We start from the raw sequence: 14490 nt of genomic DNA, 5'->3' as shown, positions 1-14490 counted from the left end.
TCAGAGGGTGAGATTATATTTTAAGTGTTTAGCAGTTAATGCCAAATCACCCTTCGATTTCTTGTGGTCCCTGACTTTCTTAGGAGTATCACCAGCAGGCGCCGCTCTGCTCGACGCTCAAGGATACGCAGCTGTTCTGACCGTAGAAGCCAGTGATGAACCACACGGAGTGTTAAATTTTGCTCTTTCATCAAGATTTGTTTTGCTGCAGGAGGCTAACACAACAGTTAAGCTTTTCATCAACAGAGAATTCGGATCTCTAGGTTTGTGTTACTCTAGAATGAATGGAATTTCCAGGCAGGTGCTTTTTAAGTATTCTACTAGGGTGGATGAAAGTCATTGCTAAAATAAACCATGAATGGGGAAAAAAATGAATATTGTACTATCTAGTGTCACAAGATGCTGTACAATATACAGTCATACAGCATATGATAGCGGGTGGGCTATGGGTCCACTAACAGCTGGGCTTGGCCCAGGGTGACTCTGTTCCAGTATGCCTCTCATTCTTCTCCTGCCACCGGTAGAGGCACTGAGGGCGAGCAAAAACATGCAGACTCCATCAGGTCTAGGCTCAGAACTAGCACACAGTCACTTTGTCTTTGCGCTAGCAGCCAAAATAAGTCACACAGTCAACCCAAAGTCTAGAGGCGGGGCGGTCTGCCTTGCCCACAGCGCAGTATCACTGAGCCATTACATGGTAAAGGCCAGAAACATAGGAAGGGGTGAAGAATTGGGGGCCAACAGTGTAGCTACTGAGGTGCTTTTACAAAAGTCAAAAAGCTCGTAGTGTTATTTTTAAAAATTTATTTATTTTTAATTGAAGGATGTTTGCTTTACAATATTGTGTTGGTTTCTGTCATTCATCAACATGAACTGGCCATAGGTATACCTTTGGCCATAGGTATACCTTTGGTATACCTTTGTCCCCTCCGTCTTGAACCTCCTATTTTTTAAAAAAATTTTAATTATAAAATCTTTTCCCATCCAATCCACTTAGGAGCAGTTAATGTTACGTATGCCACAGTTCCTGGAATGTTGAGCCGAAAGAACCAAACAGAAGGAAACCTCGCTGAGCCAGATGTGGACTTTGTCCCAGTCGTTGGCTTTCTGATTTTAGAAGAAGGGGAAACAGCAGGAGCCATCGACATTACTATCCTTGAGGTAAAACACTTATTTTGCTGTTGCTGCACTAAACGTGAATAGCCAGGTAACAAGAAGAAATCGATTAAATGCTCTGGTGCCTTTAAATCAGCTTATTTCTTTCTGTGATTTCTTTTTTTAACCACACAGGGATTCTGTTCTTGTCTAGACAGGGTCATCTGTTGTTGTGTATTTTATTATAGAAACAACTTTTGATAAAGAAAATTTCTTTAGAGAAGTCCCCTTTAAGATGGCATTGGCCTGAGAGATTCCAGAGGAGCATTCTGATTACTCTGAAGGATTCATTGGAGCAGTGAAGCCATGTAGGTCAGGTCTTAGTTGTTAAGACTGGTTAAATTAGAGATAGCAGGAAACTCACCAGAGGCTGATGGTATAAGATGTGATTATGGTCAAGCTTAAAGTAATCATTGGTGACTGAAATTGTGTTTTAAATGATTTTTCACATTGCAGAATCTTGTGCTGCTTTGGGACCTGGTGTTTCAACTACCTAAATTCACTTCCAAGAGGTTTATGAAAATAATACCTATGGAGAGGGTAGGAGATGACTGTGAGGCAGAGGGTGGAGGAAGGAGAGAGTGAATATTGCCTTAGAAAATGAATTTTCAATTACTGTGTATTTTGGGGGTTCTGTTTCTTAAAAATTCTTATTTTCTCAGAAGCTTTTTACATTTACAAAATTATAAGTACTAAACCATCTACCATCTGAAGTCGGTAATTCTTGTTTTGTTCATTACTGTGACACTGTGACCTAATACAGTAATTTGAGAATTCTAAAGCTGTAAGATGAAAGGTAACATTATTTCAGTCTGTGACATACGACACAGGATTTAATGAAACTTTAAGGTGATCTTCTTTCAAATATAGTATCTGTTAATGTAACAATAAAAATAAATTATTCCTCAGATATGTTAGTTTTTAAAGCAGAAAGTCGCCTTTCAGAGGTCTAGTTTACAGAGTCTTGTTCTATGAACACAGAATTTCAAAGTTTCCTTTGTTTCTCCCTAGGTCTTTGTAGCCCTTTCTGTTCTTAGATTATTAACACAAGATTAAAAGACCACAAGTCTGTATGTGCAGAAATAAACCAGGCCAGGGGGATATATACAGTCTATACAGACTGAGGAGAGTTGTTCTGTGGGGACGGGGTACAGTGAGGGTAGATGGGAGACAGTCCCTGTACATCGCTGATTTTGTAATTCATTGGTCTGTGTATTATAGAAGACAGAGCCAGTGACTTGTATTTTCTTAATTTTTCATGTGGCAACATATCTCCATTAAATAAAATGAAGAGAGAGATATATATACTGATATTATGTATTCATATATATATATACACTGCATTTCTGTGTAGATATTGCTGTCTGTCTAGTTGCTGATGATGTGGTTTTGCTAGTCCTCCTGTTTTGAGCACCTGCCTTGTTAGTCATTAATCATAGTATTGTGTGAAAATTAACCATCACTAGTATTTATCACTCTGTAGGGACTCGCTCTAGGGCCAGGTACTCCATATACATTATGTATAACCAGTTTTACATATTTTTAATCAATATCCCCAAAGTAGCTGTTATTTCCCTCATTATAAATTGGAATTGGACTTCCCCTAATGGTTCAGTGGTTAAGCATCTGCTATGCATTATGTTTAACCAGTTTTACATATTTTTAATCAATATCCCCCAAAAAAGAAAGGGAAAGTGAAGTCGCTCAGTCCTGTCCAACTCTTTGCGACCCCATTGTAGCCTACTACGCTCCTCTATCCATGGGATTTTCCAGGCAAGAGTACTTGAGTGGGTTGCCATTTCCTTCTCCAGGGCATCATCCTGACCCAGGGATTGAACCTGGGTCTCCTGCATTGTAGGCAGATGCTTTACCATCTGAGCCACCAGGGAAGTCCCCAAAGTAGCTGATTTTTCCTTCATTATAAATTGGAATTGGATTTCCCTGGTGGTCCATCTGCATGCTGATGCAGGGGACACGGGTTCGATCCCTGCTCCAGGAAGATCCCATGTGCTGCAGGACAACTAAACCTGTGCACTACAATGGCTGAGTCTGTGCTCTAGAGCCCAGGAGCCGCTGCTGCTGAAGCCCGCCAGCCCTAAACCTGTGCTCTGCAGCAAGAGAAGCCTCTGCAATGAGAAGCCTGTGCACGGCAACTAGAGGGTGGCCGCTGCTCACCGCAGCTAGAGAAAGCCCACGTGCAGTAACGAACACCCGGTGTGGCCAAAAAAAAAAGGATGACAGAATTGAGGCCTGAAAGTTTTAACAACTCACCTGAAATTACAGAAATGCTGTATTAGGTCTCTTTGACTACAAAACCTGTGTTTTTCCCACCGCGTTATTCTGTTCTTCACTCTTAATTGGATGTGAAAGCAGTTTAAAATCTTTTCCTCTTATTATATTTCAAATAATATTAAGCTTGTATAGTTATATAATTGGTTTTCATATTAGTCCAGGGAAAAACTGAAATCAATATAAAATGATTTCATGTGGTTCAACATAATAACGTATAATCAGGTATAAAAGTTTAATAGTTTTACGTTTTTTTTAAAAAAATTTCAGCTTTATTGAAGTACAGTTAACCCATACTGCATGGTAAACTTATGTAAAGTCTTGAAAAGTGTATAAAATTGGAAGGTAGTTAAAGCATATATTGTGTTGATTTGATTTATATTTACATGTGAAAGGATTCTGCATATCTAGTTAACACCTCCATCACCTCATGTGTTTATCTTTTTGTGTGTGTGTGAACACACACGTTCTACTCTACCAGCAAATTTCAGTTACACAGTAAGGTGTTTTCAGCTGGAATCACCGTGTTTTACTTTAGATCCTGAGATCTTAGTCATCCTTAGCTGAGTTTGTACTCTTTTACCAATTCCTTCCCTATCCCCACCCCCAACTTCCCCACCTAGCCCCTGACAACTGGTTTTCTATTCTCTGTTTAATGAGTATGACTCTTTTTTTTTATATTCCACATATAAGTTCTGCCATACAGTATGATAGAACTTTGGCTTATTTCACTTAGCGTAATGCCTTCAAGATCCATCTTTGTTATCAAAACGAATGATTTCCTTCTTTCTTGTGGCTGAATAATGTTCCATCTTACATACGACATCTCACCCCTTCATCTGTTGATGGACACTTAGGCTGTTTCTGTAACTTGGCCACTGTGAATAATGCTGTAATGAATATGGGAGTGCGTATACCTCATCATTATTCTATTTTCATTTCCTTTGGATAAATACCAGGTGTATGATTGCTGGTGGTTCTATTTGTAAGTTTCTCAGGAGCCTTCATGTTGTTTTGCACAGTGACTGCACCAGTGTACACTCTCACCAACAGTGTAAGGGGTCCCCTTTCTCCACATTCTCACCAACACTGATAGCTTTTTGATAATAGCCATTCTAACAGGTGTGAAGTGATGTCTCATTGTGGTTCTGACTTGCATTTCTATGATGGTTAGTGACATTGAGCGCATTTTCATGCACAGGTTGGCCATTTGTATATCCTCCTTGGAAAAATTTCTATTCCATTCCTCTGCATTTTAAATCCGATTATTTGTTGTTTTGCTATTGACTTATACGACTGTTAAAATATATTTTGGATCTTTGTGATTTGCAAATATTTTCTTCCATTTGATCGGTTGCCTTTTGTTTTGCTGATGTTTTCTTCTGCTATGTGGAAGCTTTTCAGTTTGATATAGTTCCACTTTGCTTTTGTTTTTGGTGTTAAATCCAAAAAAATCATTGCAAAGGCATGTTTTTTTCCCTGACTTAAATCTTTTCTACTCTGTGTTTGGATTTTTATGTTTTCTGTATACCATTTAAATATACATATTTAAAAGATAATTTCAAAAAGCAGCTTGTAAGAGGTAATTACTTTGAGAGCATAATTGTAGAGAATTTAATGGGTGAATTTTTGCAGGACGATATACCAGAACTAGAAGAATATTTCCTCGTGAATTTAACTCATGTGGAACTTATCATGGCTCCTTTCACTTCATTTCCTCCTAGATTAGGTATGCTGGCCTTTTTTGTTTGTTTGTTTCTGTTTACTCACTGCAAATGAAATAAAATTTCTTCAGTTTTTAATCAGAAATGATCATTGTGAAGTTTGCTAATCTCAGCTATATGTGAAAATATGGTGAGCTTTTAGGTTTAAAGACCCTCATATATTGTAGTTGTGTGCATCGAACAGCATAAAGACATTTAAGAATTCCTGTGTGATGCTTCTTTAAACATTGCAATTATTTTATAAACAAATTTGTAATCTTCAAAATAGAATTAGTTCTTATGAAGTCATGTTCCTTTCAAAATTTAATTTGCTGTTTTCATTAGATCTCCAGATTATCAGGTGTTTTTATTTTCTCTTAGATTAAGAACAGCATTTGTTTGTTGTGTTCTCTGCTTCTGTTTTGACTTTTTATCTCTTTCCTTTCATGCTTTAGAAAAGACTCAGTTAATTCGTTACAGACTGAAAGGTAAAACTTGAACCTCGGTACAAATTTATGTAGATTACTTTAAAAAGAGAAATTCTTCCTATTAACACACAAACTCCTGTTCACGATTTGGACAGTCGATACTGGAAAGTTTTTTGGAAACTTTCAGATGTGATGGCCTGGTGGGGGGGGCGGGGTGTGGTGAGTAGCACTGAGGTCGCCTGCTCCCTGTGCCTTGGTTAGACGGTGTTCCTGGCAGAGGGGAGATGAGTCTGGGTTAAAGGCGGAGAAGCATGGCCCTGAACTGTGGCCTGAGGAGTGGGACTTCCTCACTCACTTCTGCTCAGTGTGACAACTTTGAAAGTAGCAGAAGGAAATAATCCGTTTTTAATTTATTATTTGGAAAGTTTCCATTTTTACACAAAAGAAATACATGATTCCAATGACTGGGCTGTTTATATCAAGCAGTTACTACAAGGTTATTATTGTTCACACTAAGAAAATTCACAGAGTACATCATCTTCCCTGTACTCAGAGATAATTTGAACAATTTAGCTTTGGGTTAGTGCTCTCTAATGCTCTTATTTCCAAGTGTTGTGTGTATTAGGACCCTCATTCCTTAGTAGTAGTCGTCGTAGTAGTGTTAGTCACCCAGTTGTGTCCGACTCTGCAACCCCATGCACTGTAGCCCGCCAGGCTCCTCTGTCCATGGGATTCTTCAGGCAAGAACACTGGAGTGGGTTGCCATTTCCTTCTTCAGGGGATCTTCCCAACCCAGGGATCGAACCTGGGTCTCCTGCATTGCAGGCAGATTCTTTACTGTCTGTTATGTTTGCCCGTTTTACAGATGAGGGAGCTGAGGCTTAGAGAAGCTAGGAATCATGCTGCAGTCACGCAGCTAGGAAATGATGGGACTGGGCCTCTGCCCTGTAGCCTCTAGTCACAAGTCCTGATGTTGTATTCTTCCTCGACGTTATTGATCTCCTGACTCATAGAGAATGCCACTCTGCTTACCCTTCTTCACCTAGACAGTTGTCATAAGGATCCGAGAGTAAGGTGGAGCTTCTGAAATTTAAAAGATAAAAATCAAACATATTAAAAAACAGAGCAAAACAGTAACTGGTTTAGTTACTATTTCAAGACTGAATAACAGATATTGGTAACATACTGAGCTTGGTGAACAGTGTAATACAGAATAAAAAGGGATTCGAAAATTTACGTTAAGCTTAGCCTTTATTCCACCTAACCTTTCCCCTTCTTTCCCACCCATCCCAACTTCTGTTTGTACCCCTGTCTCTCTCTGTCTCTTTGATGTCTGTATTTTTCTCTGCATTTCCTCTCTTTCTTGCCCCAGTTTTTCCTTCTTCTTTCTACTTCTTGCAGCTATCCCCATTTTCCTTTCCTCTTGAAATGGATTAAAATAATAGAAATAAAACCATATCTCCAATTGCTTATTTTATCCTGTTCTCAGTTGATTAGATTTCTATGAGTTAGTGGTTCTTGTTAGCAAAAGTTTGCTTATTCATACAAGTATTTGTATCTTAGCATCTTTTGATTAGTGTTGACAGTACCTCTGTATACCAAAGGTATGGTCTTTAAATTCTGCATCAAATAGTTCTCTTTTTAAATGCTTATTTAAAGATATGTTTCTGTGCTTTTTCAGATTCAGAGGGCTTGACTGCCCAAATCATCATTGATGCGAATGATGGTGCTCGAGGCATAATTGAGTGGCGACAGAGCAGGTAAAGCCAAGGCTGTGTGAGAGCTCTTAACTGAGTTTCAGATTCTTTACTATCTAGTGAATAAAAGCTTGTAGAAATGAATGTTTTCTCTTTATCATAGGTTTGAAGTAAATGAAACCCAAGGAAGTCTAACGTTGGTAGCCCAGAGGAGGACAGGGGCTCTTGGCCACGTTTCCCTGTTTGTGTATGCCCAGAATTTGGAAGCACAGCTGGGAGTGGATTACGCCTTTACACCAATGGTGAATTCATTGACAGTTACAGGGATTTAGGGCCTGTACATCAGTTAACCTTGAAATAATAAACTACTCTGTATTCCACAGTCAGTTAGAGCCGAAGAGTTCCACCTGGTGGAATAGCTCTCTTCACTGTTTTGGTAAATGATATAGATTGAATTTTCAGTACTGTTTCAAAGATTATTCTGTATTTCACTTCATTCATTATTTTATTGTAATATTTGATACTCACTTTTTTTTATTCATTTGCTGTCTAATTGCAATATTTGATACTGGAGGGCACACATTATTGTGTTAAAGAGTTTATATCATTAGATGACCTTACCAGAGTGCTTCTTATGCCTCTTGAAAATGTTACTGCTTTCATTTCTTTGTTTTACTTTACTGAAACACCTTTAGTGTTTGAAAATATTTTTTGTCTTGTCTCTTGTTGCCTTTTACTGCTTAGTCAAATGTTTCCTTTCTTCCTACTGCTTTTTAAACTTAATTGAAAAAAAAAAAAAAGGTCATGAAAAAGTAAGGGAAAAGTCCTGTAAATAGCTTATTTCACATTCAGCAGTATGTCGTATTTATCTCCAAACATTTAAAAATGACTCAGTGTATTAAAATATAATACTGCCTACTTCTGCCTCTTGGACCAGATTCTTCATTTCGCTAATGGAGAAAGGTATAAAAACGTTGACATCATGATTCTTGATGATGACATTCCAGAAGGAGATGAAGCATTTCAGCTGATTTTAACAAATCCTTCTCCTGGACTGGAGCTGGGGGAAAATATAATAGGTAATTGATGATTTATACACAGCTCCCTCTCACCTCTCTTCACTCCTAAGTGAGCCCTGTGGTATGGGGGGGCATTGACAGCATGTGCCACAGTCACACACTAACATCGTGCAGTTTTTTTCATGTAAGTCTTTTTACTTTGATTCTTAGATATTTGGCTGGAAAATCCCATGGATGGAGGAGCCTGATGGGCTACAGTCCATGGGGTTGCTAAGAGTTGGACACGGCTGAGCGACTTCCCTTTCACTTTTCACTTTCATGCTTTGGAGAAGGAAATGGCAACCCACTCCAGTGTTCTTGCCTGGAGAATCCCAGGGACAGGGGAGCCTGGTGGGCTGCCGTCTATGGGGTCACACAGAGTTGGACACGACTGAAGCGACTTAGCAGCAGCATTATGTTGCTATTATGAACTAGGTCCCTTGTAATTATATTGTTAAGTGATTATACATCCATCTACAATGCAGGAGACCCTGGTTCGATTCCTGGGTGAGGAAAATCCCCTGGAAAAGAGATAGACTACCCACTTCAGTATTCTTGGGCTTTCCTGGTGGCTCAGAGGGTAAAGAATCCGCCTGTAATGTGGGAAGCCTGGATTCGATCCCTGGGTTGGGAAGATCCTCTGGAGGAGGGCATGACAACCCACTCTAGTATTCTTGCCTGGACAATCCCCATGGACAGAGGAGCCTGGCAGGCTGCAGTCCACGGGGTCACTAAGAGTTAGACATGACTGAGCAACTAAGCACAGCACAGCACATATCTGATATATAGACGTATTATCATTATCTTTTAGAATGCGTGCTCTGAAGCAGACTTCCTAGCTTTGACAGCCATTCCTGCCACATCCAGGCTTGTGAATGTCCACGCATTGCCTGTCTGTGCTTCAGTCATCAGTTCTGTAAAATGAGAGTAATAATAGAATCTACCCCATGGGGATACTGTGAGAATTCAGTGAGTTAAAAATGCTGGTTAAGAAATTTGTAAGTTCTCAGTAGTAGCAGTTGTTGTTTTGGCTGTTATTACCATTATTAGTAGTGGTAGTAGAAGACAGAAAGCGCTTGATTTCTGAAGGTTACTTAGCTTATATTTTGAACTCTTGTAATAGTTCATTTTTTCTCTTGCCTTCTTAAGGAAGATAATCAGGATGTCTGGAAATAGTGGATGCTGATGCTTCCTTTCCGTTGCTTTTATACCTGTTACTTGGCTGGTAGCTCCAGGGCAGTGCTGAACAGTAGCAGTGATGAGAGGCATCACTGTCTTCTAATGTTTCAGCATTAAACTTTAGTACTTTCTGTTGGCTTCTGAGAGCCAACAGAAAGTACTAAAGTATCACATTGAAGTATCACATTATAGTATCACATTGAAGTATCACATTGAAGAAGCTGCCTTTTGTCTCAAGATTACTGAGTCTTTTTATTTATATCATGAGTGAGGGTAGAATTTCCTTAAATGCCTTTTAACATTTATTTTTAAGATGATCTAGAAAAGCATTGGACTAGTTTACAATGAAGTATCCACATACTTCCCACCACTTATAACCCATTCTATTTTAATTTGTTGTTTTAATATTTTTATTCTGACAGCCTTCGTTACCATCCTTGCTAATGACGATGGCCCTGGAGTTCTGTCATTTAACAACAGTGAGCACTTTTTCCTACGAGAACCGACAGCGGTCTACATCCAGGAGAGTATGGCAGTGTTGTACGTTATTCGGGAGCCTGCCCAAGGGCTGTTTGGAACTGTGACCGTTCAGTTCATTGTGACCGAAGTGAATTCTTCAATGGAGTCGAAAGACCTGACTCCTTCCAAAGGCTATGTTGTTTTAGAAGAAGGTGTTCGTTTCAAGGTACAGGGTGAACCTTTAATGAGAATGAATGATTAATATTTACGAAATAATTTTCTCTTAGAGGAGCCCCCTTGATCTTAGAAAGAAAAAAAAAATCCAGGTTAGGGGATAGGTGAAGATAATGACTAGATTACTACTGTATTGTCTGTATAGAATGCAGCTGGAGAAATTTGCTCCATTAACAGAGTTGTGGAATGTGCAAATAACAAAGAAAATATGCATATTGGTGCTTTGAATGTTAAGTATATTTAAATGGCATGCTTCACGTTATTGCCTTTAAATCATAAACTACAAGAAACTCCAGGCCCTTCATTGCAGTCATAAGCAGTAGGTAGTAATTCTTTTTGCCACATTGTTATTAAAATACAGCTGCTTCCTTCAGACAGCTTGTTTGAGAAGCAAGTATCTTATGAAAACAAGAATAGCTTATTGGAGGAAGAATGCTGGATTTAGAATTAATCATAAATTGAACTATGCTTGCAGAAGTTCACTTTCTGAAACTTCTTTTTCTGTATGGTAATAATTTTCTGCTCCTGCTACTAAACTTTATTTTTAAAACACAGTTGAGGTTTAAAACAACTAATTGTATTAGCTTAAGCTATTTTTAAGCCAAGTATATAAAGTATAATATCTAAAATAATATATTTTAAAATATTCACTGGAAAGCAATCTATCTAATAATTAAATAATTGTATTTATGATCAATTTGTGTAACCTTCAACATACTTTTGAATTCATATTTATTTACATGTCCAGTTTTTTTTTGTTTTTGGGAATTTAGAACATTTAATTGATTTGTTCAGGGACACTTACACCTTGATACAGATAAAAAGAATTCAAATTTGAAGTATTTTATGAATTTTCTGTTGCTTTACATTCACATGCTTTCCTTTTTTAAAAAATATTTTAAACTTTGTTTATTTAACTTTTTGTATATTTTAAACTTGTTATATACTTTTTTCTTAAAAGACTTTTTCATGGTGTATTTAAAGACCTTTCTATTCATTAGGTAAATTAAATGTTTGAACAAATTGGACTAAATAGGTTTTTCTCTTACCTCTGTAATTACCTTTTTCCCCACATATTTTTATTCTCTGAGGTATGAACAGTAAAATACAAAAATTTTAGGCGCATGGGTCAGTGACTTTAAAAATATGTATCCATCAACCTAACAACCACTCGGATTAATGTGTTAAACATTGCCATCAGGCAGAAGTTTCCTTCTTGTCCCTTACCCTCCCCAGACGAAAATGCTTTCTGGTTTCTATCATCAAAGACTCATTTTACTGATTCTTGAACTTCTTATAAATAGAGTCATACAGTATTAATTCTTTTTGTGTCTAGCTTCTTTTGGTCAACACAATTTTTGATTGCACACGTGAGTAGTTAATGCTTTTTTTAATTGCCTGGTAGCATTTCATTGAATAGATGGCTGTTTGTTTATCCATTCTCCTGTTGATAAACATATGGGGTTGTTTCTAATTTGTGCTTTTTAAGCGCAAGTCCTAGGCTGAAATGAGACTAATGTTATATAGCTAGGGCAGGATAAAGAAGTAGCAAAAAATGAAGACCTAAATTTAGTTTTTAAATCTCAATGATATTTTCAAATACTATACATATTTATTTTTCGACTTTTCAGTGGACTAAGTCACAGTGTTGATAACCTTGAAAGCTGTAACTTGAGACAGTTGTTACTATTACATTTTGAGGATCGGTATTAAAAAAGAGGTGATATTTTCCAAAAGTATTATTTTGTTGTCAAAAAATGTCAAATTACTCTATATGTATGTGGCAAAAATACTGAATTCTAGTAATAATTTTTTGCTTATGTTTTCAGGCCCTCCACATCTCTGCCATACTGGACACAGAACCAGAGATGGATGAGCATTTTGTTTGCACCTTGTTTAATCCGACTGGAGGTGCTAGACTAGGGGCACATGTTCAAACTCTGATAACCGTTTTGCAGAACCAGGCCCCTTTGGGGCTATTCAGTATCTCTGCAGTTGCAAATAGGTATAGTGTATTCATAAGAAAACTGTCATTTCTGAAGCTAAGTGGGAAATGTGATATAAAGGAAATGCATAGGAAAACTGATCTCTGTTATAATGGGAATGTTTAAAATGAGCTCTAGCCGATAGATCCAGAGAGGCCACATGTCGTCGTAACAGGAAGCATCAAAACGTAATGATGGGGCTAGTGCACTGGGACGACCCAGAGGGATGGTATGGGGAGGGAGGAGGGAGGAGGGTTCAGGATGGGGAACACATGTATACCTGTGGCAGATTCATTTTGATATTTGGCAAAACTAATACAATTATGTAAAGTTTAAAAATAAAATAAAATTAAAAAAATAAAGTGGCAAACTAAAAAAAAAATGTAATGATGCCCTATTTAAATGGTGTTGTTAGAATTCTTGTTTGCTCAGAATCCACACTCTCAGGCAAGAGCACTATTTTGTGTTTTCAATAATAATAAAAAATGAGGAACAATATAAATTATGTTTAGGAGCTCAAATTAAATGAATGACGTTTTTGTGTATGACTTTTCAATCAATCATATATTAACATGATTGGGCTTTAGAAATTACATCTAGAAGTTAACAAATATATATTTTTTTAATATCTTAAAAATATTCCAGATCTAGTTTTATTAACGTTAAGAATTTTCTGATTTGTTTTTTTCTCTGTTAAGTGGTTTTGATGTACATGAAAAGAAACTTAGGAATGACAGAGCTTTGTTTTCGAATATGTGGTGTGAAGTTTCTGACACTTAGCAGTTTCTTACTTTCATAGTATGAGATCATTGTGCTTTTGAAAATCCTCATAAATGAATGTTTTGAGCTGTAGATTCTAGCCTCCCTGCTGTGTAAAATTTGATCTCATCTTGATTTGTGTAAGTTTAATAGTGTATTAAATATATATTAGCAATGTGATATAGATATTTAATATGTAGAAATGATATACTTTTTCTCCTTTCTGCAACCATTTGTTTCTTTTAGAGCCACCTCTGTAAGCATTGAAGAAGCCAACAGGACAGTATACTTAAGTGTGTCACGTACTAATGGCATTGATTTAGCCGTGAGTGTGGAGTGGGAGACAGTTTCTGAAACAGCCTTTGGCATGAGTACGTTTAGTTTCTTGTAAGAACAAAATTCTATAACCAAGAAAGATTGCGTGTTTAAGATTTACATTTTCCATTATGAGTTGGATCTTATGGCTGTATTGAAAATAGATTATAAATATTTAATTCTTTGATTGCATTCACAAATGTTTGTTGACTGTGTCCTGTGTCCAGCATGATACTGAACTTGTGGAGCTCAGAGTTTAGGGAGAGGAAGAAATAAGTAAAAATCAGTTTGTAGTTTGAACTATAATAAATGTTTTTTAAAGGTGAAGTTCTAAGTGTGAGAACATAAGACAATGCTTTCCAGGGGTGTCAGGGTTTGAAGTAAGACTTGATGATGAGTGGGGATTATGCAAAGACCTGAGTTAGAGGAACATACCAGAGAAAGCAGGAAGCCAAGGCAGAAGTGTAGAGCATATAAGTAAAAAACTGAAGAGTGGGCACTGGGTTTAGAAATAAGGGGAGTGTTGAGTTTGGAGAGCTAGGTAAGACCAAATCATTTAAGAACTTGAAGGATATTATCACATACATTAGTCTTTATTTTAGGGTTATGGAAAGTCTCGTGATCTAGGCATGAGGGAGGGCTCCCATGTATAACAGGTGGGGTGGTATGATCACATTTATGTTTTGAAGGCATCATTCTTGGTGCCATGTAAAGAATGGATTGGCACAGGAGAAATGAGAAGATAAAGGGACAAACATAAGGGCAACGGATGGTGGTAGCTTGGACGAGGTGATAGACTGGATGTGGAGAAGGTGCTGGCTATGACCCCTAGGTTTCTAGCTTGTGCAGTGGTTGGAAAGTCATGCCTTCAGTTAGAAGGGGAGTACTGAATGGAAACAAAGTGTTACTTTGGTGAGGGGAGTAAAATATTTGAATTTGAGTTAAATTTTAGAAGACATTTCTTTAGACTCAATGAAAGATCTCTGCTGGAGAGAGAAATTTGAAATGGTCAGTGTGCATGTTGCTAAAAGTCATGGAAATTGACGTAAAACACTGGCCAGTGAGAATGGAGACAGAGAAGGGAAGAGAATCCAGACTGAGTCAAGTGGAAGGAGAAGGGAGATGAGAAGGAGACTTAGAAGGCCTGGTGAGAAACCCAGGGGAATGCAGGATTGCAGACAGCGGCAAAAGAGCTTTTGAAAGAGAGGAATGGTGAATTGTGCCAGCTG

General features: G+C 37.7%; 1 protein-coding gene across 4 annotated transcripts in view; it reads left to right on the top strand.

Annotated features, from left to right (window-relative positions):
• Positions 1–14490, top strand: part of ADGRV1 (adhesion G protein-coupled receptor V1) — a 541641-nt gene that overhangs the window by 134175 nt on the left and 392976 nt on the right. For all 4 annotated transcript variants that reach the window (XM_027545616.1, XM_027545615.1, XM_027545617.1 and 1 more), the window contains 9 exons: positions 84–263; positions 998–1161; positions 5080–5173; positions 7257–7335; positions 7436–7574; positions 8210–8351; positions 9932–10194; positions 12032–12207; positions 13193–13317. In XM_027545616.1, coding sequence (XP_027401417.1) covers positions 84–263; positions 998–1161; positions 5080–5173; positions 7257–7335; positions 7436–7574; positions 8210–8351; positions 9932–10194; positions 12032–12207; positions 13193–13317 — 1362 coding nt within the window. The remainder of the gene's footprint in view (positions 1–83; positions 264–997; positions 1162–5079; positions 5174–7256; positions 7336–7435; positions 7575–8209; positions 8352–9931; positions 10195–12031; positions 12208–13192; positions 13318–14490) is intronic.

Source organism: Bos indicus x Bos taurus, chromosome 7 (assembly GCF_003369695.1).
Source record: "Bos indicus x Bos taurus breed Angus x Brahman F1 hybrid chromosome 7, Bos_hybrid_MaternalHap_v2.0, whole genome shotgun sequence".
Classification (NCBI taxonomy): domain Eukaryota; kingdom Metazoa; phylum Chordata; class Mammalia; order Artiodactyla; family Bovidae; genus Bos; species Bos indicus x Bos taurus.
Note: the sequence above shows the minus strand (reverse complement) of the source record. Positions and strands in the feature narration are given on the sequence as shown.